The 25,271-nt window shown below is 37.1% G+C and overlaps 1 protein-coding gene across 8 annotated transcripts in view; it reads left to right on the top strand.

Moving 5' to 3' along the window:
* KCNIP4 (potassium voltage-gated channel interacting protein 4) overlaps positions 1-25,271 on the top strand; it is a 433,914-nt gene that overhangs the window by 379,083 nt on the left and 29,560 nt on the right. For 7 of the 8 annotated variants that reach the window (XM_074904598.1, XM_074904593.1, XM_074904597.1 and 4 more), the window contains one exon: positions 6,461-6,585. In XM_074904598.1, coding sequence (XP_074760699.1) covers positions 6,461-6,585 — 125 coding nt within the window. Of the gene's footprint in view, positions 1-1,228; positions 1,331-6,460; positions 6,586-25,271 lie in introns of all 8 variants that reach the window. The other variant, XM_074904592.1, reaches the window with a different exon arrangement.

Below are 25,271 nucleotides of genomic sequence, written 5' to 3'. Positions count from 1 at the left end.
ATATCCTTAAAGCCATCTTCACTTTCTCTTTCTGTTCCCAAATACAAGTACATACTTTCTCAAGATTGTCTACAAGCTCCATTTGGTGTTACAGGTGGGATGGTCCCACCCTGTCTGCTTTGGTGACAGGGAGGAAACTGTTGTCCATCATGTCACTAACACCAGCATTCAGCACAAATGTAGCAGTGAGGATAACCCAGGATTATCCTGGTGACTGTGCTGCTAGCACAGGAGCTGTCAGCTGTGTCATTTATTTCCTGCCCCATCTGTTTTGCATTCTTGCTGTTGTAACGAGCCATCGCAGAGCAGTTTGTGAGCGCATGCAGTTGAGATGAAAACTGCAGGAGTTGCATTATGTCCAAACCTAGCTCTACCTTTCTTAGGAACATAAATAATTTACTCAACTGTTTTACAGATGTTAAGTCTGTCATTTGCAGCAAATATCCATCTAGGAAATGTTTGCTTGTATCATCCATTTTGTATAAAATGGCTAGTTAGACCTCACAGGCAGTTACTCTTGACAATTTCCTACACAGTATATAAGGGTAATGCTGTTCACCTGCTTTATGGCACATGAACATTAACTATTCAGCCGTATCAATATTTAAAGATGAAAATATAAATAATACTTATATTTGTATATATGTAGAATGATAAATATTAAAGAAAAGGGAGACTAGCTACACATCATGGTTGATATTTTAATATTCAGAAAAGGCAAAAGTACCAGGTTGGCTATCACATTTGCTGAGTGAATTATATGGGAAAATTCATCTGTGGAACTAGAAGACTGCCAGAAAGGACAACAAAAAATATCTTTGAGATTTTATTTGGTTTTGTTTTCCATATTGAACATCAAAATCAAAAAGACGTAAAAGTCTTAAAAATATTTTAGCATTAAAATTTTTACAAACACTCTTACCTTGTGTTGTTTCAAATACATAATCTGCTATTTCTTTGATAGATGTTTTCAAGCGGGTTAAAAGAACTTTTTAAGAGATGCACACATACAAAAAAAACCCCAACCTTTACTGGAAAGATACAAAACCAAAACAATTTTGTTGTCCTCTTCAAAAATTCTGGTTGCTCTTTGCAATTCAGGATGACTGACGTCTGTTTGGCCTTTTCCCATCAGGATTCTGCTATAATGATGCACTCTTCAGCATGCACAGAAATTGTTCACAATCCTATGTTAACATGTTAACAGTCCTGATAATATATTTTTTAGGTTTCCTCTACGCTCAGAACAGTTCCAAACGCAGCATTAAAGAGCGACTTATGAAGCTCTTGCCCTGCTCGGCTGCCAAAACGACATCTCCTGTTACTCAAAGCAAGTTTTATTTTTCATTTGATTTTTTTTTTTTTTTTTTTTTTTTTTTAGGTTTGCATGCATCAAAAGTTATACTTTCTTTAACTGCTCATTTGAGAGACAAGATATCTACTGAAGTAATCTTATGCTCTATTGATGTATAAAAGGAAGTGATGAACAGATTTGTGGGCTGGTATCAGATTTGTCTGTGCAGAGCTGGATGGCAAGATTAACAGTGCCAGGGTCTGCCGCATAGGAGCTGCTGGATTGGCACTTAGGCTCTTCAAGCTAACTGAGATGTGATTCACTGGTTAAATTAAATATCTGCTCTCAATGTATTTGAAAAGTGGTGTCTTTTTTGTGTAGAAGAATGCATATATCTGTGTGTGCTTGCTATCCAATACACAGGATAGTATCAGCAGTACTGGTCTAGGAGGAAAGGCTTGGCTCTGCAGGTTTTGACTACATAACAAACTATTTACAGAACGAGACTTAAAGTATGTGTCTGAAAGAAAAACAAAAATGAGATTGAAAACAAAGTATTGGAATGTAGAGATAAAGCAAAACCACACTGATGGTACCTTTAATGTTTTGATATGATGTGAAGGAATAACATCTCTCCAGGGTAGCTAACACATAAAAAGAGGGGAAGGGAGGGAGGGAGATGGAGACATCCATACCTAGATACATATGTACCTAGATACATATATACCTAGATAGTGATAAATTATAGTAATAATACTAATGTCTTCCTATATAACTTGGCTACTATAACTGATTTTAAAACAACCCTGTGGACCCAGTTCAGTCTAGATTAATTTGGCTTAATTCTAGGCACTAATCTGAACACCTGCTTCGTGCTCCTGTGTTTACTGTATACTCTTCTGATAAAGTATATCAATGTAGGGTAAAAAAAATACCTCCAAAAGCAGTTCTTTTTGTCCAGTGATTATGCAACAACTCAAGGCAACTTGACTACAAACACATGCCTCTACAAAGTGCCTAGACTTCAGGGGTATGGATCTCAACTTTCTTTTTGCTACCTCACTTCACTTTTTCATATGCTCCTAGAGAAGACTGTGGTACTTGCTTTCCTTTTTAACTGTTTGAGATCTCAGAGATGAAAACCACTAAAGATGTGGATGCACAGTGAATTTTGCATGATGGCTTCAGCTGTGTTTTACTTGAAAATAGCTTACTGTCATGGCATCTGCTAGTAATTCATTATGTAGAAGTTGCTTTCAGCCATGTGGCCTGAGTAATATAGCCTTAGACTATAAAAGGAGTTATAGAATCATGGAATCATAGAATCACAGAATGGTTTGGGTTGAAAGGGACCTTTAAAGATCATAAAGTCTAACACCCCTGCCATGGACAGGGACTTCTATCACTAGATCAGGTTGCTTAAAGCTCCATCCAGCCTGACCTTCCACACTTCCAATGATGGGACATAGAATAGAATGAAGAAATAGAATAAGAGGCATAGAAAGTTTGATCTTTTTGTTTGAAGTGGGATTGAAAGCAATACATCCTTATTCCTTGCACATTGTGATGTGAGTTTTGTCTGCACAGGTAACAAATAAATATTTAGTCAGTCTTAGTAACCTTGACCATGCAAAACTTGCATTTTCTTGCTGACAGTGTTTTATAAACCAGAAGTCAAAATAAAACTTGCATTAAATATTTCATATTTGGGAACCAAGTAGTAAAAAATAATTCCTTCGGCACTTTTCTCTGTACTCTCATCAATAATGAAATGCTATATTAAGTAAAAATATTAAATAAGAATATCCCTGTAGACATATTCCATTTTGACATAATGTGCTGTTTGATTTCTGCTAGCATAAAAGAAGCAACATGGTAATGTAGTAGGAATGAAGCCAGCACTACCTACAATAACAACCACATAATGTGAATTCCTTAGAAATTTTAAGGGGAATATTTTTAAGTTGAGTAATTTTTTGAAATAAACATAGCCTGAATTTGCACTAAGGTGCTTAACTTCTGTCAATATGTGCAGAAAAAGGTTACTTGAATAGATGAAATTTTATTTCAGCATTCCCATTCAACAAAGCATGTCAAAGAATGCTTTTTCTTGTTTGTGTGCTTTAGCCTATTAAGCCCAAACTTAATTCCATCCTTCCTTAGATAAACTTTTAAATGCACGTGGTAGAGACAGGACCAGAGTCAAGGATGTTCCGGAAAATAAAAGCATGTGTGCATGCAGTTATTAAATAGATAGGGGAGTAATAATTTAGGGTTTGTGCAGACAAAAGCATGTGTACAATTTTTACATATATGAACTGAGCCCTAACTTTGAACATGCTTCTCAAACTGCCATTATTTGAAGAATATGTCTGCTTTTTGCATTGCTTGTACCATTTTGTTCCTTAATGAACAAAGAAAGGTTCAAAGCATAGCTCTTGTGGCAGATACATTGAAAAACTGTTTTTACTATTTAGCTGGAAGAAACCTACTCATTAGTGAAATCAGCAAGAATATTTTGTTTAATATATCAATGAGTGAATAAGAACTTGTTTCCGTTTTTCACATGACATATGTTAAGCCTTTTACAGGAAAAAAAAGAAAAAAAAAAAAAGAGAACCCTTAGCTTTCTTAGGCTGAAGAAACTGGAGAACTGAAATAACTAATTTTTCATTAATGCCATAGAAATCTTTAATATTTAGAAACAGATATATTTTCACACATTTTAAAAAGTACAGTATTTTATTCCAGCCTGGATAACCATAAGTGTGAAGAAAAAAAATAAAAACCTGCAAACGACTCATGAATGCTGTAGTATTTTAATCAGAGTAGTTGGCAGATTATAAGAAAGTTTATGGTGATCTTATTTTTGGATTATCTATAAGAGACTACAGAAATAGAGTGTGAGAAGACTGTTATATGGAAAATTTTCTTTAACAGAAAGACAGCATCACTACACTGCAGTCTTCTGTGTTCTCACTGAATCATTAAAACACAATAAAAACGTTTATTACTAAGGATATACCAAACATTATGCTCAGCATCACATTGCCTGGCCTTTATCTCTAGCAGCACATTTATTATGTGTATTCGTTTAACTTCTAGAACAGCTTGTAGATGTCTCTCTAGCTAGCCAGATGTTTCACAAATGGGTGCTCAGAGAGCTCATTTCCAGTCAATTCCCTTTCTGTCTAAACAATAGCCCATTTAAATCCCATGTAACTCCTAACATGTCAAACAGAGGTGACTTTACAACAATATCTATTTACAGGTTGACTCCCTTGTCAGTTTAGTATAAGCACCTAGTGTTGACTTACAGTTGACAAAAAAACGTTCAGCTGCGTATCTACAGCATGACATTGTTATAGGGAGTTTAGTAACTATATAAAGAATATGAAAGATAGATCTCTTAAAATATGATGTAAAGGCTTTAAAAACCTTGAAAAATAAACCCTGCATGTTCTTATGCAGAGTTAAAATGGGACTCAAGAACTTTGCTACACCTTCCCTAGATTAGGAAGACAGCTTCTTAAATCTGGACCAATTTTATTCCAGTTTCATCTATAAGGGCTTTGCATCTCAGCGTGTCTCTTTAAGAAGAGAACCAAAACGTTCTCATAATCTTGTGATTTCAGATACTGGCCCCTTAAAACTATTATCAAACATCATAAGGTCAATGTAGTTTTGTCAGCTGGGTTTTTTGTCAATAGCACTTAGACTGAAAGTTTTCACAAAGATGGTAGTTGTCTATATCTATCTGAGATAACCTATAAAGAAAAATGAAAGAGAAACATCTTATAGCTTGTCCACCAGCTAAGACACAATGGACATTCTGAGATAAGACTGTGGGTGACACTGAGATCATTTTCCTGAGATGAGTGCCAACAGCAACATCTCTTTGGCAGGAGAAAAGACAATACCCTACAATTTTGTGAAGATTTATTCAAATAATTTGCATATTTTGATTATATTTGTTTAAAGGTTGTTCATTTTTTGTTTAGCCAAACTGTATCTTCTGATGCCAGATTTCTCCCAAGCATCTGAAAGCTATTATTACTGTGTTGTAGCAGAACAAAAATATGTGAAGAACCAAGCATAATACGGTTTTAATGGAGTCTTTTAATATTGTGCTTTTGTGAAAATTGAACTGAATAAAACTTTATTTTAAGAATGCAGAGTCCCACACTCTGATGCAATAAAATATATGTCCTCAGCTTTGAAGAAGTGACAATTCTGTGTGTTTGTTTGCTCTCAAGTTACATTTCTATAGTTGGTATAAATCTTAAACCAGAATAATGCAGTGATTTGATTAGATTAGTTTGGCATACTATATAAACTATGTTTCCTGCTGGGAATATTTAAAAACAGATACACACATTCATATTTTTGATCAGGTATATGGCTGGCACCCCCAATACATACTGTTAGTTTCTTTAGCTATTTTAATGAACTTTCACATTTAAAACTCTACCTGGAAAAAAAATGCATTGCTATCTTTCATTCTTTTGGAGCTGCACTCAGCTGTAAGCCTTGAATGTGTATAAATCCACATTCTTACTCACCTAATGATAAGGTCACAAAAATACTGATGTTCCCCACTTAGGCTGCTCACTGTGAATAATCATGTTGCCCTGAAGGGTTTGTTATACAGTACTCAAAGTAAGGTGTACTGTTGAATATGCAACATCAATCACACGCTTTCCAAAACACAGCTTCATGGTAAAAGAACGTTGAGAATCCCAGTCTGATACAGTGAATTCACATCCATTAACTAACCAAGGGAAAATTTCTAGTATTCTGAAGTCACTGAAGTTTTCTAAAATAGTTTTCTTTACTCAGAGAGTCATAGAAACAGAAAAGTCATTCTGAATATGTCATGAATGCCCTTGCAGAATGTTGTCTTTCCAGTTTATTGCTATTTGTACTGATGTGATAGCATCCAGATTGCTGGATCATCACTGCTGTTCCGTGTTCTGTGCACCCACTGGAGCAGACAGATACCCTTTCCCTCTCGGTTCAAAATTAACATGCCATTTGTCTTTAAAGCTGCAAAAGTAGTTCTTTAAAAGAATGTAATTTAACTTTCTTTTTTTTATGCAAGGTTAGATGTTTCTACATCCTATATTTCTTGTTGAGCTTTACTTCTCTGTCTCTTGTATTCTGCAGACACTGTAGAAGATGAAATGGAAATGGCCACAGTACGACATAGACCCGAAGCTCTTGAATTGCTGGAAGCACAGAGTAAATTCACAAAGAAGGAACTTCAGATCTTATATAGAGGTTTCAAGAATGTAAGCACTTCCTTTATGAATTTACCCTACAATTAGAGGATAGGCCACAGCAATCTCGGCAGTATAAGAGCAACTGGCAGTGAAGCTCATGGGATTCAGTAGGTAAATACTGCATGTCTGGTCAGGTGAGGAAACAATCACTCTGTAGCAATTGGCCTGTTTAAACGACCAAAAGATGCATACAAATTAGAGAGCATGCAGAAGAGAATAATTATAACTTAGTATAGTAGCACTTTATTCAAGGACAGATTGAAAATTGTGTTTGAGTTGTCTAAAGATGAAATAATGGTAGACAATATAAGTCCTGAAGAATTTGATCAGTGAGAAGAAAGACGTTATTTTTGCGTTCATGATAGCTATCACAAGAAGTAATTGGCATAAATAGCACTAGAGGAATTTTTTGTTAGGTGGATGGCAATAGATGACTTCTTCAGCCCTTCCTAGCTCCCCAAGTATGGACACTTGTCAGATCCCTTTACTAGGAGACACTACTTGTGATTTATTTGTGATATGCTCTATTGTCAGGTCCAATGATTTTACTTATCGGGGATCCTCACTGAGGACCCCAGTGCATGACTGCAGTCTGCCTTGGCTTCCAGCATGCATTTGTTCTCCTGTGGTGCTGGGCTTGGTGCTGGCATGTAAGGCACCCATGGCTAGTACAGCAGAGAAATAAGACAAAAAATACTTTACTAAGTTTTATAAAATTCTGGCTCTATACCGAAAGTAAGAGCTGTCCCCGATTTTATTAATACTATACAAAAAAGCTGCTTTCTTAAAAAATAGCCTTTTTCTCTCTGTTTTATTCTACTATCTTTCATGTGATTAATACTTCTATGGGACATTATATGCCATTAACATTGGATAGAAAATACTTGATATTAAAAAACCCTTGAATAATAGGAATTGCTTGTAAATCATGAGTGTGTAATATTAATCTATGCACTCAGTTATGAGGACTGTAACTGTACAGGTGCTAAGTCTCCTGCTGAGCTGGAGATAAAGATAAATTTAATTACATTTATCACCTTTTGATTTAGTTTGTATTTCATCCTTCTTGCCCTCAGCATTTACCACTCAAGTAAAATTGTGTAGCAAATCATAATAATGCTAGAAGTACAATGAACCCTAACTATGGAATCAGAGAGGATATTTTCAATAGCTTGTACAAGAAGAAGTGTAAATCTTACAGAATTTTTAGGTGTCACGTATTTTATAATGAAAGCAAGTCATGCAAACGGATGTTTTAAAACAACATTTTAATCAAAAGCCTACAATGCAAATAAAATACAGAGTCACTTAATGTGTCTTGTCTATATATCATCCCCAGTTCCAGAAGGTATATAATGTTGGCATGTTAGTGATTAACAGTGATTGCTCTTAAAAGCTTTTAATTTCCTCAGGGTACCAGAGAACATTCCCCTGTTAATGACAGTATTCCCTAGGTATTGCAAATCATGAACTAATGTCCCTAATTATCTAAGGCAAAAAGGTACAAAGTATAGTGGATAAAATAAGCCTTCTGTCTGTTTCTCTAAGAATAATTATTTTTAGAGCCTCAGAAATTAAGGACCTTGATAGTTCTATGCATAAAATGAAGTATGGAAAAAGAGAATGTGACAAGAAAGTATTTTAATTCATTACTGTTTTACCATTTTTTGAAAAGAGGAATTCCAGCTGTTCATATTCTTTTGTGTTCTAAGATGTAGGTTCTACTTACATCAAAGGAATGTTCATAATAATATATCTTTATTCAGTTGTTTCATTTCCTTATCAGTACATAATTCAAGACATGCATGTATAAATATTTTTGACTATTTTGAGCTAATGAGCATGAACTACATGTTTTTTCTGTTTAATATAATTGCAAAATTATCAATTACTTTAAAAAATGCTATAGAGCATGCCTAGGGCTGGTGACTGTTATAAAAGTAAATCTGTTAAAGCAGTAGACTTTAGCCCAAGCATTAGACTTCAGAAATGAAGGATTTCAAAACTTTCAGTTGAGTTGGGGTTTGTTTTGTTTACATGTTTATCAGTTTCTTCTGCAAAATGCTCTAAAGCTCTATGAGCAGCTTGCCTGTGTGGGTTAGTTCATGTATCACCACATATGTAGCTTTTACCAAATACAGTCTGAGTGGCTTTGGTGGGTACAGGATGGCATTAAAGTGCCTCCCATGATCTGTGCTTAGATGGTCTCTCCCTGACAGTCTCAGTCATCCACTTCTGTCTGCCACAGGCCACCTCCCTTCTTGCTTCACTTCCTTCTGATCCAGCCAATATCTCCAACCCTGTATGCTTCATGTGGGTCACCCAGCTGGAGAGCAGCTTTGCAGAAAAGTATCTGGGGGTCCTGGTGGACCAAGTTGAACATGAGCCAGCAATGTGCCCTGTGACAAAGGTGGCAAATGGTATCCCGTGCTATATTAGGCAAAGTATTGCCAACAGATCAAGGGAGGTGATTCTTCCCCTCTACTCAGCACTAGTGAGGCCACACCTGGAGTGCTGTGTCCAGTTCTGGGCTCCCCAGTACAGGAGAGACACAGACATACTGGAGAGAGTCCAGTGAAGGGTCACAAAAACGACTAAAGGGACCAGAGCTTCTCTCCTATGAGGAAAGGTTGAGAGGGCTGGAGCTAATTAGCCTGGAAAAGAGAAGGCTCAAGGGATCTCACTGATGTGTATGTTATCATCTATATCAATATCTGAAGAGAGGGTGTAAAGAAGACAGAGCCAGGGTCTTTTCAATGGTGCCCAGTGGCAGGACCAGAGGCAATGGGCACACACTGAAGCACAGGAGGTTCCTTCGGAACATCAGGAAATACTGTTTCACTGTGAGGGTGACCAAGCACTGTCACAGGTTAAACAGGGAAGTTGTAGAGTCTCCATCCTTGAAGATATCCAAAAGCTGTCTGGACATAGTCCAGGGCAACCTGATCTAGGTGGCCCTGCTTGAGCAGGGGTGTGGGACCAGATGACATCCAGAGGTCCCTGCCAACCTCCACTATTCTGTGATTCTGTGATATTCTGTTTAATCATTCTACTAGGAAGGAAACTCCACTGAAAATATTTAATGAAACACACAGGCACACATCTTTAACATGACACCATCAAAACTTGTACAGATCCAACCTCTGTGCTTTATGATTTTCACCTGATGTTTGCCTGTCTTATTACATCTTTAACAATTTAACTATATAAAGCAAGATATGTTAAGCACAAATTTAAGTCTCAGACATGATAAAGAAATAACTGTTGATGTAACAGAAGAAAATCAGTACTCAATCTCTTTACCTCAGTGTCCTGTTTTCACAAGTGGCCAGATAAGGGAAAGAATACAAGAATAAGGGGAATTTAGAGTGATAATTCCCCTTATGGGAACTGTTCTGTCACCTTGCACTCTGCTACTGAAATACTTCCTGTATTGAAAGTTATAACTGCATCTTTGTATCTTCCATACTTTAACTAAAGTTTCTTCCATAAACTGTGATAATTGCTTTTTGAACCTACTAGAGTATTCTGACATCTACAGCATCCTGTGGGAATTTAGTTCCATAACTAATTATGCCTTCTTTGAAAAATAATTCATTTCTATGTCAAACCTGCAGCTTTTTATTTTAATAAGATATTTATAATATTTCTGCTATGAAACAATGAATAACCATTACTATTATTGTCTGAGACATTCACTGTTTTACACACCTCTAACACATTTCATACTTAGTCCCTTCTTTTCCTGTAGACAAAGTTTTTGTCTATTAATCTCACTCCAGTCTGCTGATTTCCCTGAATCCTGTCTAGTTCTAGGATCTCTGTTCTGAGATAGGGATGACCAAAACTTCTCACAGCTGGAATTTATTTTTGACTGACTTCAGATGAGAAAGCAGCAAGTAATCCCATATTTCTGTAGTGTTGGTAATTACAGGGTTTGATCTGTTATGTAGGTTTCACTTATACAAAAATAAAAGGATAAACTTTTAAAGATACTTTCATCAATTAGATTTTCCAGTGTAGGCAAATTACATGTCGAATTCAGCAAAAAGTAATTCAAGCAGAAGGAGCATCTCTGTGTCTATGTACACACCTGAAAGCTTCAGAGTCTCAGATCAGACTGTAGTACAGCTGATGCTCTAGGAAGCAAGATGTAGAGGATAACTGCAGGAAAGGCACAAAGAGTATTGAAATGCCTATCTTAGCAATGGCTGTTTTGCTAGTAGTCAAAGTCAACATTTAAAATGCTTAAAAGCTTCTATACTGTCTTTCAAAAATGAGCTTAACAGAAGTCCTAAGCCCTCCCCCAGCTCGAGAGGTTGTCCCCACTACTCTGGTTTTACAGTGTTCTTGCACTCCTGTTGATGAATTATTGCTCAGCTGCCATCACAGTGGGGACTCCTCCATTTTGTATTTGGCATCCTGTCATCCCATTTCTTGTAAATTTGAATTGTGATTGCTGCAGTCATTAACCTTTCAAACCAATGCCTCTGTGGCAGGCCTAGTACAAGTGGCACTTCACAATAAATTGCACAGACTATCAAATGTGCACTCAACATGTGGTCTTTCTTTCTCTTTTGTACATTGATAGGTCTCTCACAGTTTTAAAAATGTTCCTGAGCTATGGCATGTTTCCATTTTAAAAACACTTAGATAATGCTTTTGCTGCACAAAAGATACTCCTGCGTTAAACTTAAATGCTAATGATCTTTTAATTTTGGTTAATTATTCTCATCAAAAATTCTGTCGAACTCTGTGTTGGGAAACTACTAGACTTTCCTGGAAAAGTGAAAGGAGTTTTGATGAACATTGATCTTACTCAGCTGTATATCAGAGAGAATGTAAACTGAAGTCATGCATGCATAAAAGTGTCCCAGGATACATACTGTAACTTTAAATAGACAGCTCCATACTTGTGACATTTATTGGGAAAACATTTCTAAGATAGCTTTCTTCCCCATTGCTGTTAGGAAATGAGGCAAACAATGACAGTATGATAATAACTCTGATAATGTTCCAGTTCAAAGATAGGTTCCCCCATCACAGTACCCATCCATATAAGAATACATTTGTGCATAACTCAAAATATGCTAATTTATTCAAAGGTTTTTCCATTTCAATTATGGCTTGATGGAAGCATTGTATTACTGTATGTTGCATTTGTGAATTTCAGGAAGTTTAATGAAAGCTGGTTTTATAGGTTATAAACCTCATTTATTGATTGTCTAGTGCATTCGAGTTTTGCATGATAAAATACAACTATTCCCATTGTTCTTTTCTGGAAAATTCCTTCCCTTTTGTTTGTTCTTCTGTTAGTCTCTTACAGAAGAAAAAAAAGAAAAAGTAAAAAGAAAGTGCTTGTTTTATCTAATTAACTATATTTCTAATCGAAATAAAAACATTTGGTTCATGTCATGTGGGTTTATCAATCTAATGTATATCTACATGGAAGAACATTATAGGATATTTTTGATAAGTTGAACTAGATGACCTCCAGAGATCTCTTGCAGTGAACAATTCCATGAGTTTGTGATCTGAACTGCCCACATTCAGATTAGGTAAGTAGTTTAATATACAGGATTAGCTAATGGTTTGAAACTAATTGTTGTTTCAGTATTGTGCACAGCAGCCCAATCCCCTCAAAACCTCAATACACCTACAGTGTGCATTTTCACATTCTTAGCTGTAAAAAGTCTCCATAAATAAATAAAATCTACATAAAAGCTTACTATGAAAATTCCAGTTAGTGTTTGATACGGCTTTGTGTCTAGGTACTGTTGGCATTCTGACATTAAAAAAGAATTTAAGCTCACTGAGACACAGAATCTTATGTCATCATTAACATTAGCTGACAAGGAAGTAAAATTCAAAGTTTTGATGCTGGTCTTCAAACACCAGTTCTAGACTTCATATGTTAAGTGCTCATATTATGTATTAAAAGCTCTCTAAAATTCTCAGTGCTAGACCCAATGGTATGAAGTAGAAAATTTAAGTTTAGCACCAGCACTCATCTATCTCATCATCAGAGATAGAGCCTATGAACTGCAATTAAAGAATCCTTCAGGATGAGAAGGAAGCCACTTGGGCTGGCTAATATAAAACACCAGGTACAAATATTTATCTGAATTTATATCCCTCTCTAAAGCCTGTGGGTCTAAATACTAGGCACCTTCATGAGCTACAGTGATCTGCTGAGAATAGGTGCCTGAAAGAACAAGGTAACTTTATCCATGTTTGGTGTAACAGCCTAGTAGTTAGAGCATTTGGACATGTAGTGAGAGTTTTAAAAAGTAAAAGAAAAATTATACATTTGATAAAAGTAATTGGGACTTGGAATAGAATAATTTTCACTGTATAAATAATTTCTGTCCTCCCACAATTTTTTGTTTAATGATGAAGAAGGTTAGGTCTATACCGTGCCATAGTAATGAAAAGGAATATAACAAAGAGAGAGAAATAAAACCCAAGAAAAGGCAAGTGATGCACAGTGCAATTGCTCACCATGTACTGACTGATGCCCAAGCAGCAATCTGCCCCTCCTGGCCAATTCCCCCAGTTTATATACTGAGCATAATGTTCTGTAGTGTGGAATATCCCTTTGGCTACTTTGGGTCAGCTTTCCTGCACAGGCTTCCTCCCAACTTCATGTACATCCACTTGCTGACATAGCACGAGAAACTGAAAAATCCTTAAATAGGATAAGCACTACTTAGCAACAACTGAAACATCAATGTGTTATCAACCTTATTCTCACACTAAATCCAAAACACATTGCTCTACCAGCTGCCAGGAAGAACATTAACTCTATCCCAGCTGAAACCAGGACACCAAGGCAGAATTTTATTATGTTTCAAAAGCACTGGTATTCATTTCCTAGGGGCTTAGAGGGAACTTTTCTGTATTTCAAACAAGGCTATGTGAAAATATTTTAACAAACAGCAATAAATAATGTTTACATTCTTTATATATTTCCTTCAGGACTTAGTGAAGAAACTTGAAACTTTTCAAATGTAAAAGTAAAAATAATTTGGAGGTACAGATTGACAGACTTAGCATATAGTTGTCAGTCGTCATAAATTTACAGACCTTAATGCATTCAGTGGATATACTCATTTCAGTTAGTCTTACAGTTGCTGGCAGAGATTGAAATCTTCTTTTTGAAAGTTAATAAAGAACTCATTCCCTGCACTTCTGTTCATCTCATGACTTACTGCTGTTCATGGAGATACTTCACATCATATTCACTAGGGAAAAACTGTCATCTAGCATACCAAGGACTGTCTTCATAATAGTGATTGCTTACTTCTGCATTATCTCTGAAAAATGTAGATGCCAAGTAGCTAATTAAGCAGTACATAAAAAGAGTGTGATTTAAAGCACTCAGTTACGGTGCAGAGCACCAAATACCTTTAATGCTTTTTACTCTAAAAAAGTCAATGTTGTATTTTGTGGAATTTATTGCTCTGTGTACTTGTACATCTGAAATCGGCATTACCCTGTCCTGTGCCCTGGCGTGCTCTCAGTGGGGCTCAGGGCAAGGCGTGCAACCAGGCATGCCAGGCTGACACTTGATGCACAGAATATGCCTCTGCTCTGCCGGCCAGCTGCTCAGCGTAACTCATCTGCTGGTAGAGCTGTTTTCTACCACAGAGCTTTCATGCGCATCAGTATGTGACATCTGAGAAATATAAATGTTTATGTACTAGAATGATCAGCAAAATATTTTCTTTGGCTCACTGCAGTGAGCTGCATTTGGACTAAGCATTACAAAGCTTGGTACTTGAGTTGTGTGAAATTGTTGGATTTTCATTTCTGGGTAATCACTAACATTAGAGAAGTAAAACTCGGTGCAATGCACCACTGATCATGTTGTAATTTAAAAATTTAGTGAGTAGACACCTCTTCTCCTTTCTTCTACCTGTCCCCTTCATGAGGTGAGTTGAATACTAACTGTAACTTCTATAAACACTGCACATTATAACACACAGCTTAGCATAAAATGCTTTAGTGAGCCGATTAATCAGTTGAGAAAACAGTGTTCAAAAAATCCCTCTCCTTGGATTTCTTGCTATTGGTTTTCTTGCTTCTAAAGAGTTTTTATATCGAATATCATTCTGTGTTAAATCCTGTACTGTTATCTCCCTGTTACACTGAAATTCAGGGATGCAAATTGGACATGCATATTTTCAAGTGGGTATCATAAGCCTGAAAAATGAGAGGAAAGGGAACAAATACATCTTCTGTTGATACTTCTGGATGGTGCAGACCATTTAGGTCCTGATTACTTCAAAACTTTCGAGACAAAATCTTGCTTGTGCTGGACTCAAGGATCTGGATCCCAGGAATTTCCATGTAATTTTGAATCTTTATAACTTTTCTTGTTTAAACTTCTGATCATTTTAAACAAAATCAGCAATCTGTAGGTTTTGTCAGAAAGAAGTGAAACTGTCAAAAGTCCTTTCTTGATTTCAACATAATTAATTTCTGATTAGAAGTGTCTTTAGCTCTACATTTGTGCTCAAAATAATCACTTGTATATCTTCAAATAAAACAGCAAATCACAAGTGACAAAGCGTCAAGGTCAAGTCTTTCAGTGCTGTGGAAGTTCATTACAAGTCTTGGGCCAACCTGCATTTACCTTTGGTCTAAAATCCAGTATCTAACAGAGCCCATATTCTTCAGCTGGACATTTGCACAGTTGCTCTTCACTCCAGTTATGTGAATGATTCTCATGTTAACTTTCAAGTAAGGGAATTTACTCAACCCAGTCAATTCCATTGTGAAAGATACTTAAAGGACTTTAGATATGGTGAGTATAAGAGAAGAAATTTGAGCCAATAACTCAGAAGACAGCATGATTCAGTAAACACAGCATGAAACTAGAAGTCTAAAGACCCTCGACTTTTGGCTCTCTGTCTGGCTTATTAACTGCCACACACCTTTAAAAGCTTTAACTGTCACACTAAAAAGCCTTCTGGCTTGCAAGAGCATTATACTAGTGCTTTGCTGTCCACACAGGCTCCATATTGACAACTGCCTAATTTAGTGTCTGTGGTCTGACAGCCTTTTAGAGTGTCCCTGACTGAGAGATTGCTTCTCAGCCTTTGATCAAAATGTCCTCAGACATGCCCTGGGAACAAATTGGGGAGCACCAGTAGGGGGGCTGGTGGCTGTGGGAAACTGAACTTTCCCAGGAGCTGGAGATAGCAAAGTTCATCTTTACAGGAGAGAAAAATGAACACCGAATTCCTCAGCAATAGGAGTGAAATGTGTGTTCTGTGAGCAGTACACTTGAGTGAGACCATTTACCCCTCCATGACCAATCTCTGTATCCATTAAGGGGAAATAACGGTAACCTCATGCCTGAAAAACCACTTATCTAGGAAGCACTTCTAAATGGTATTTCTAACAATTATTCACTTGCTCCATTTATGTGTCTCTGACACTGTGGTCAGCTTCACTGTGGCCTCACAAAAAGAAGTGTCAAGAATAATTTTTATAAGTAAGCCCCCAGTAGCTGGATATAGCAGTCTTTGTCTCTGGCACACTACCAGCAATTATAGGTTTCAGAGCAACAGACACATCATTGTGCTTGTGATTAAAAATGCCAGCACTAAGCACTGGATCTAGGTGCACAGGAAGGCTACCAAATTTGGATCAATAGGCAGGAAATCCAGGTTCAGTAACTAACTGCCATATTGTCCTTCTGAACAATTCAGTTCCTCTCATATTCTTTTCTCAACTCTTTCCTAAGTTTTTAGGGCATAAGATCTCTGTCAGTGTTTCTCCGTGTCCTGGTAATGACTTCCAAGTAAAAATCACAGTACAATGGGTCATTCATTGCTATTAACAAAGTTTTGAAACAGGCCATGTTTGTTACCTTCCTCCAGAGCAAGATGAGAAAGAAGACTGACACAACATAAAACAACAGAGAACTTTAATATAAAAGCAGATGCAAAATTTCATTCAACTTGCCACCAGGGAGTAATGGAAAATTTACCAGTTTTTAACTACATAGATTCTCCAGTTCTGGATACTTGTAACATTTAGTTCCTGCATTTATACTGTTAATCTTCTAAGCTAAAAATTCTTCCTCTCAAAGTCAGTTGCAAAACTTAATTGATTTTAATAGAACATGCCCAAATGTCATGAAGATTTTTTGACCTTCTTTTTCACCCACTATAAGAATGGCCTCTCAAGGATACCAGACCTCTAGATAAAAATGTGGCAATTACAGTTTTGTTGAGATGATCTGTCCACCACCAATTTGCCCACCACCAATTGTCTGTGTTGAAAAGAACTGCACATTCCTTCAGTTTGTCAGACAACTGTAATTTAGTAGTAATTTGCTCTAAAATCTTCCAGTCAAGTCCCAGAGGAAGATATTCCCATGAGGCAAAACCAAAATGTATTCTAATTACTATTTTTTTTACCAGTAGATAAGCAAGTACCATCCCTGTTGCCCTCAGCTGGAAAAATCTGATCCTTTTTCTGGTTTCTTTACAATATTTTTTTCTTTCCTCCTACATTAGTAAGCCATGAAATAGTATGCATCCCAATGAAGATATCCCCACCATTGAATCTGGAGCATGTCAGGCCTCTTCAGAGCTTTCATTTTTCAACAGAGGACCTGAAGGACTGGAAGTTTCAGGTTTTGCTCTGCAAATGAGGTGCCTTTCTCCATTTTGTCATTGCCTTCTGCATTTAGAGTTCCTGGGAGTAACATCTTTTGGGAAACCTCAGGGCAGTCTAAGAAGTTTTAAGCTTCATTTTCCAGTGAAGACCTAACTAGGATCCTAAGACTGAAGCCCATCCCTTTTCTGTTAACTGTCTCAACACTAACCAGTCCATGAACAAGCTAGAAGCTTATGCACAGGGATCAATTATTTTTTCTGTTTCTTATTTCTAAGTATAATTCTCCAGATTTGAGTCTTATCCCTCACACTTGATCAAACAACCACCCTAAATCTGATTTTTGGAAGGTAACAATCCACTGCATTTCCAGTAGTGTTGAAAGTAAATAAATCAAGTCATATAGCATCTGCCTCACTGAACAAGAGATGTAGAACTATTCCCTGTAATGAAGCCCAAGTTATAACCGCCTTCTTTTCTTCTTCTGTTCGCAGAAGCTGCAGTTACGGAAAAAAGACAAATTTTATGTGCCATAAACTTAGCAGGTTTTGCAAGAAGTTTTATGCCCAGCAATTTCAACCTCAGTGAATCTCTGTAAGGAATGATACAAGAGAAATTAAGTCTCTTTCTTGGGCCTACCTTGTATGATAGATAACTTTTTCAGATGTGTCTGATTCTCTAGTTATCTTTTTCCTTTCTTGTTATCTGTATTAACTGGGAAATGTCTTCTGCTTCTTTTTCATTTCTCTATGGCATTCATGTTTTCACAAAAATATGCCAGCAAATATCAGCCACCATTTATTTAGGTTTATCTCAGTATTTAGTTCCAATGATTTGACTTATGCTACGAATTTTAGATATGCTGCCAAAAGCAATGTATTAAATATCCACATATGAAACCAGGAAAGCTTCATAAGACTCTAAAGGAGATTTATGTAGTTTATTTAAATTTTTTGCTGTGCTAAAAAAAGTTACAGTTCATATTCCTGACTAAACTTCAGGTTCCATTCTGGTGCTTTTCTCATGTCTTTTACTGAATTATAGAAAGTACCTCATTTATAATTAGCAATGGTACATCCTCCCCTGTCTTATAGAACTGTTCACTCCTCCTTCTCAAAGACATTTAGATTTATGGCCCACAGTATTGCCAGGAAGCCCACTCTGGCCCTTCCATGATCACCATAAACAGTAGAGCTCTAGTGGTCAAGTATTTTCTCCATATCATGGACCCATGCACTGGGGAGCCCTTTGAGCAACAGAATAAAGGAGATGTCGGTGTGGTGTGCTGACAGGCTGGACGAGCACAGATGGGACAGTGAGGTTTTGAGGGGAGCCTGTGCAAGACACTGAATGTCAGAGAGCCTCTGGGATGAGGCCCATTGCCTTCACTGTGTGAATGGGGAAGAAGCATTTCTTCCCATGCACCACATCTCTCTCACTCACAGCAGCTTCATACACTTTATTGCTTCAATTGCTTCTGATTTTCACAACTGTACTTGGTGAATCAAGTCCTATTTATGCTAATGCCAGGCTCAGTTTTATAAATATTTATGGACGTAAGCACTCTTGTTCTTACATTTGCAATGCTGGGGCCCTTCTCCTGAGAGAATGTGCTGTTAGTAGTGGAGAAAGCAAAAACCTTTGTTAAAGGATAAATGTATTAGTATATAAAATATAAATAATGAGTACATGTTTGATTTCCAGTTTCTAACGTGCTCCCCATTGACTTTTATCCTCTTCACCTTTTCTGTGAGCTGATGGGATTCTGTAGGAGCTGAAATTCCTTGGTGCTTTTCATCATATTTAGCACTAACCAAATATTGATCTGTCTGCCTTTACCATTGCACATCTTTGAAAGAAACAATGAACCACCACTATGAAAAATGCTTTCAGGCTGAGTGTCTTTCATGCATACTTGTGTCCCAGGAATACAAAACTCACAAGGTTCTTACTTCATGATTAAAATTAAAATTTGATTTGGTGTCAGTACTTAGCATCAACATCCATTTGACTGACAAACACACAAAAAATCAGATCAGCATTTTAGACAGAATGTAGTTCTTTTTTTTCACCCCTGACACACTGATGTTTCTTCATAAATACCTTGCACTAAATTCAGGCTTTCTCATTTTCAGATATGGCTATAAAATATTAGTAATCATAATGGTGCAAGTCTGCTAACATTTAGCAGAAGGTTGTTAGTACAGTTTCCTTCTCAGGGAATCTTCCACTCTTTAAGGGTACAAGGAGCTTCTAGGAAAAACAAAAGCACCAACCAATCTTCTAAATTCTAACTCCCTTGTGTAAGAAAAACAAAATAAAGGCCTCCATGATTTTAAAGTAGGAAATTGACCTATACTCAAATATTGCTGTTAGGGACTGGTCATGTACTTTCTTCTACTCAAGTGAATCACTTCTGTGGGTCTAAGTGAGTGCACCTGAGTGACCAGCACTTGCCAGCAAGGAGGTATTCATCCTTCTCTCATCTAGGATTTGACATGGTTTAACCACAGATGGCAACTAAGCACCACACAGCCACTGATACTCCTCTCCACCTGTGGGATGGAGGGGAGAATCAGAAGAGTAAAAGTGAGAAAACTCATGAGTTGAAATAAAGACAGTATAACAGGCAAAGCAAAAGCCCTGCACACAAACAAAGCAAAACAAGGAATTGATTCACCACTGCCCATCAGTAGGTGGGTGTTCAGTCATCTCTAGGAAAGCAGGGCTCCATCGCATGTTACTTGGGAAGACAAACGCCATCACTCTGAATGTCCCCCCCGTTCTTCTTCTTCCCCCAACTTCATATGCAGAGCATGACATCATATGGTATGGAATATCCCTTTGGTCAGTTGGAGTCAGCTGTCCTGGCTGTGTCCCCTCCTAACTTCTTGTGCACCCCCAGCCTACTCTCTGGTGAGGTGGGGTGGGAAGCAGAAAAGGCCTTGGCTCTGTCTAAGCACTGCTCAGCAGTAACGAAAACCCCCAGCATTATGAACACTGTTTTCAGCACAGATCCAAAACATAGCCCTGTACTAGCTACTATGAAGTAAATTAACTATCCCAGCCAAAACCAACACAGATTTCAGTCAATTTGAAGGGACATTATCAAAATCACTCAGACAAGAACATGTGAAAGGCAAGTCACAGAAGCAGTGCTCGCCTAGATACAACTTCTCCCAAGAGGCTGAGTACCTTGTCTTTGCCATAGTGTTTACAGCAAACTCCACCGCTCAGTATCTGAAGCATGGGTTCTGCTACATTTAGTTTAATTATAGCTCCCGCCTGTTTGTGAAGTCAGGATTTAAAAATGCCTTCCTGTAGTAAGGGCAGAAATAGTAAGCACCTTTCAGATGCCGGGGACTCATCCATAAAGTTTGGTGTGTCAAGCGTTGGGGTAAGCTTTTAAGTTCAAATCTTTAGTCATCATGTTTACTGTTGTTTTACTGCCAGTGCTAATAATAGGAAACTAAAAATTACACTAGTTAGTGGGCATTGCTACACAAAGAACTGTGCTGATTAAAAGCATTGCTGGCACCTCGCCTGCTGCATCCTGGCAGCAGCCGGAGTGTTGATTGTTATTTACTGTGTGAAGGCACTCATGCTGGATGTGAGCCAGGTCCTTTATTTCTGCTTGTTTTCCTCTGAAACTGCCACAGCAAGTAGGGAGTGGGAAGAAGCTTTTGTTCATTAGAGTATCTTCCAGTGGGAGGCTCACAATCTTGTATATCTTTTCTGTGCCACTGTGAAGCATTACTGTAACTCTTCTACAGGTGGCTAAATAGAAGCAAGAAGTTTTGTGTTTTACCGGATGAGACAAGGCTTGAAAGTTCTTATGGGTATTTCACCAGTGCATGTCAATGGAGACTTGTGCTATCAAATCCACTGACTTCCACAATGTTCCTAGAAATGTAGACTGTATCTATAAAATGAGTCTACAGCTTCTGTGACAGAAATGATAATGTGTTGTCTTTGTGAGCCTTTAGCTGAAATAATTCTACTTGCTTTAGATAAGGGAAGAAAGATCTAAAGGAAGGATATCCCTTTAGACCCAGTATTTTGTGCACTCCATTTGGGGATGTCTCCTCTTGTTCTAGGTTCTCCTTCAAAAACTGTTTATGGTTTAAACTTGTAACCATGAATAGGCAAATTCATAGGAAGGCTTTAGAGTAGGGACAAAAGACTATCTGAGATGACCATCCCTAACCATTTCACAATAAACATCTTCCTTTGGTATTATTCTGTATGCCTTTCATCCCAGACGGCTTCTTCAAGGAATAGAGAAAATACTTCTTCACCTCCATTACTAGCTCTCAGGGCTCACAAGTATATATGAATATACAAGACTACGGTATGTTATGTTATGTTATTTTATGTTCTGATCTATAAGGCTTAATTCTGCCATAACTGAAAACAATAGCAGGTTGTTACAACAATAAATTCTGTCCCTCTTGAAGTCATCAAGTCTGATCTGAGATATACCTCGGATCAACATGTTTCATCATTCATCACTGTTTGGTTACAGCACCTTTCTGTATGATTGCACGGAAGTTACTCTAAAAAATGTAAACCAAGAACTCTTTCAACAAAGAAAAGGTGCTGTGAAATCTTTTTTTTATAGCCCACTCCTGAGAAGACTAAGATGAGAAACAAAATCAGAAAAAAAACCCAAAACAACAAAACAAGAACTATTTCAGTTTCAATAGACAGGGAGGTTAGATTAATAGCTGTCCCCTTCCTGATAACATGAAAAGTAGAGCTGATAATTGAAATTAAAAACACCAGCGGTTTTCAGTGTAATTGAATTGAACACAGGTTATTCATTAAAGAAAATGAGTGAAAATCCATCAAGCTAGAAATAGGTAATTATAAACATACTCATTCATATATATAATATATATTGTTGTACGTAGTGGGGATAATATCCCACAGATGAAAAGAATATTAATGCTGGCCTTAAAATTAAATTTTTCATAAGAATAATTTCAAGCAGTGTAATAAATAAAAATTAAAACCACCCCACGCTACCTTGTATTTTGAGCTTTTAAAATTCCTACTCTTTGAGTATATTCATGTGTCTTACACATATTAATGTACTGGGACACTCAGCTCTCCTACAAAGTAAGAAAGGCTTCTACTAATGTACTAATTAATCTTCATTTTACTCCAGGAAGCTTTTTAGAACAAAAAATATATTAAATTCTTTCAGCTATAACTGTGTTTTAAGTACACTTTTGTCCTATATTTTGTATGTGTTCTACTGGAAATAGACATAGCATAATTATGGAGCATGAATTTTGCTCAAACAGGGAAAAAAATCCCTGATTTAGTCCATTTCTGGTTTCTCTGGTATACCCAGATCCACATTAGCTTGAAAGTTCTTTGTTTATCAGTACAATATTAACAATTCATTAGTTAAAATAAATACAGAATATAATTTTTAAATGTTAGAAAAGTTAGCAAAAGGTTTCAGTTACTTAAGGGAATATGAAAATAGATTTGAGTAAAATATTCATGTTTCTGAGTTGTTTGAGGAGTTATCTTCTCTCTCAGAAAAAAATTATATTCTAGTAGTGGGTAGGTGGCATGAAGAAGGCAGCTCTGTTCATTGGCTAGAGTAGCTGGTAACCCAGCTACTAAACCAGTATAAAAGGTTGTAAAACTGGAGGGGCTCCCCTGTCTAGCAGAAGGAAAGAAATGACACCTTGTTATTTTTCCTGTGTTTTATGTCTTTAATTTGAGATGTTATGATGTTATGAAACCTCACTTTTATGGTTTCATCTGCACAGATCACCCTCAGAACAAACACTTTTCCTTTGAGCCAGTTTGGTTGCCATTACTGATGACCAGGCATCCAACACACAGGTGTTCAAAATTTTCTTTTACCCATCGCTTCCACTGCAGCCTGCCTCTGCTTATCTTCCTATCTCTGCACAATTCTTGGTAAATAACAGCAGCTCGCTCAGCAGCTTTTCAGAAGACAGACAGATAAAGTCTAGACTTGTTCCATTATATCATAGGCCTGACCAGACCCCAGAATGATAGGTGTAAAGACACAACGATACCTGTTGTCATCCCCTGTGAGTAGTTTGAGACACTGTCCTGCCAGTCATCTTCCCAGTCCTTTAACAAACTGGCTTCTATAGTAGGCAAACAGCAAAGCTCAAGAGGAACACAGAGGTGGGAGAATAATATAATTGCCTATCAAAAGATCCAGATTAGGGATCTCTTCTCTAGTTGTTGCAATTATCTCATACATGCAATGATTTCCTGAAACCTTCCTCAAAGCTCCCATTTGATCTGTTGAATAATAAATCCATACCAAGAAAATTAAATGTTTTTTGTCAGTCAAATTTCGAAAAGAGGTGTTAAAAAGCAGGAGCCCAAATACTGACAATACAGCAGTCCAGATGACAGTTCAAATAAGCTGTTCAGAGAAATTACTGTCTGTAATAGATTACAATGACATGGAATTTTTTTCTTCTAATTCATAGCAGAAACAATCCCTTGAAATCTTACCAACACCTAATGGACAATAAATTGCTTATAGTTCACTCTCTGTAAATTTGTTGCCCTCTTGGGGGGAACTAACTATGACAGGAAAGCAGCTGCTCTCCTCTCCCCACATCATCTTCTGTTATTTCTTCTTCTAGAATTATTTAGAGCTAAGGAAAAGAAAAAGGACCATAAATATGTTTGGGATTTTTAAAAATCTGTATTAATGAGAAAAGAAAAAAGATCTTTTGAACTATAACTAACTGGGTTAGTTTTCCCAGTCTTAATTTTTAGTGCTTTGTTCAGCCACACTTCAAATATTTCAAGAGAGAGGGTTTCTCTGATTTTTTTTTTTTTGAGGCTGCTTTACAGGCTAGTGCATGGCATCTCTTTTAAGCATATCTTTTGAGATATTTTTCAGACTGCATTTGCTTTTCCTTTAATGACATCAGAACCATCTTTTCCCCCAGAAACCCGATTTTGTTTGCATCATCTATTTTGATTTCAGGCTAAAATAATTTCACTTTTATTATTAGCTGCTGCAGGATTTTTTCTCTGCTCTTGGTGTTTCTCCTACACTGGCCAATGTGATCTGAATTCCACCAATGCCACCCAGCCCCTTTTCACAAAGATCACTTCTGATATATGCTCTGCTTTTTTACTGGAAAAAAAAAAAAGCATCAAAAGTGAACTCTGTATTCTAAGAGTACTTTCAGGACATAAAGTTAATCACACTACCACTCAAAAATAAATAGGCAATGAAATCTATTCCCAATGCATATATCAAGGGTAAGTAGGTTTATATTTACTACAGAGAAATGAGTTACAAAATTACAAATTGATTTGTTTGTTTAACTTACAATAAATTACTAACTTATTTATTCTCTGCATGCAGCTCCAAGGCTGGTCAAAAATTGAGCTTAGCCCTGTTGGCATTTGGTAAATACATCTTTAATGTTAAAGATATTCCCAAGTAAAGTGAGTACAATGCTGATGAATTAATGTATTGAATTATATAAATGTATTAGCTAAAATAAATTAAATAATTACATTTCTTAGGTGAAACATCAGGCTAGATTCAGCAGCATGAGGGACAAGAGGCTGTTGCCATGCCCTCAGATCCATCCAAGTGAGGCTGAACATATATTCCTAGTAGGCACATGCACATAGAGCACACATATACATCACATATATACCTATATACATGGCCAGCCACACAGTTCACATAGATGCACAGAGCAGTCACACAAACACAGGCAGCCCCAACAGCCTCATCCTGCTCCCCTCTGTGGCTGAGCAGGGTAAAGGTCCACTAGTGAGAATACATATATATATACACACATATATGTACAGCGTGGATCACTCCAGCAACTGGGCTCAGACACAGGCCTCAGATGCCCAGTAGCTGCTCCTGGATATCAGTTCCCCAAGCTGTTGGCACCTGGGCCAGGAAAGACTTCTCTGCATCCTTTCTCTGGCTTATGCTACAGAAACAAGGCATCTGACACAAAGTGAGAATGCAGAATATTAGGAAAGATATTATTTCATGCTTTTCACAGAATGTGCTC

The sequence above is a fragment of the Athene noctua genome, chromosome 4, assembly GCF_965140245.1.
Source record: "Athene noctua chromosome 4, bAthNoc1.hap1.1, whole genome shotgun sequence".
In the NCBI taxonomy this organism is placed as follows: Eukaryota; Metazoa; Chordata; class Aves; order Strigiformes; family Strigidae; genus Athene; species Athene noctua.
This window is presented reverse-complemented; position numbering and strand designations above follow the sequence as displayed.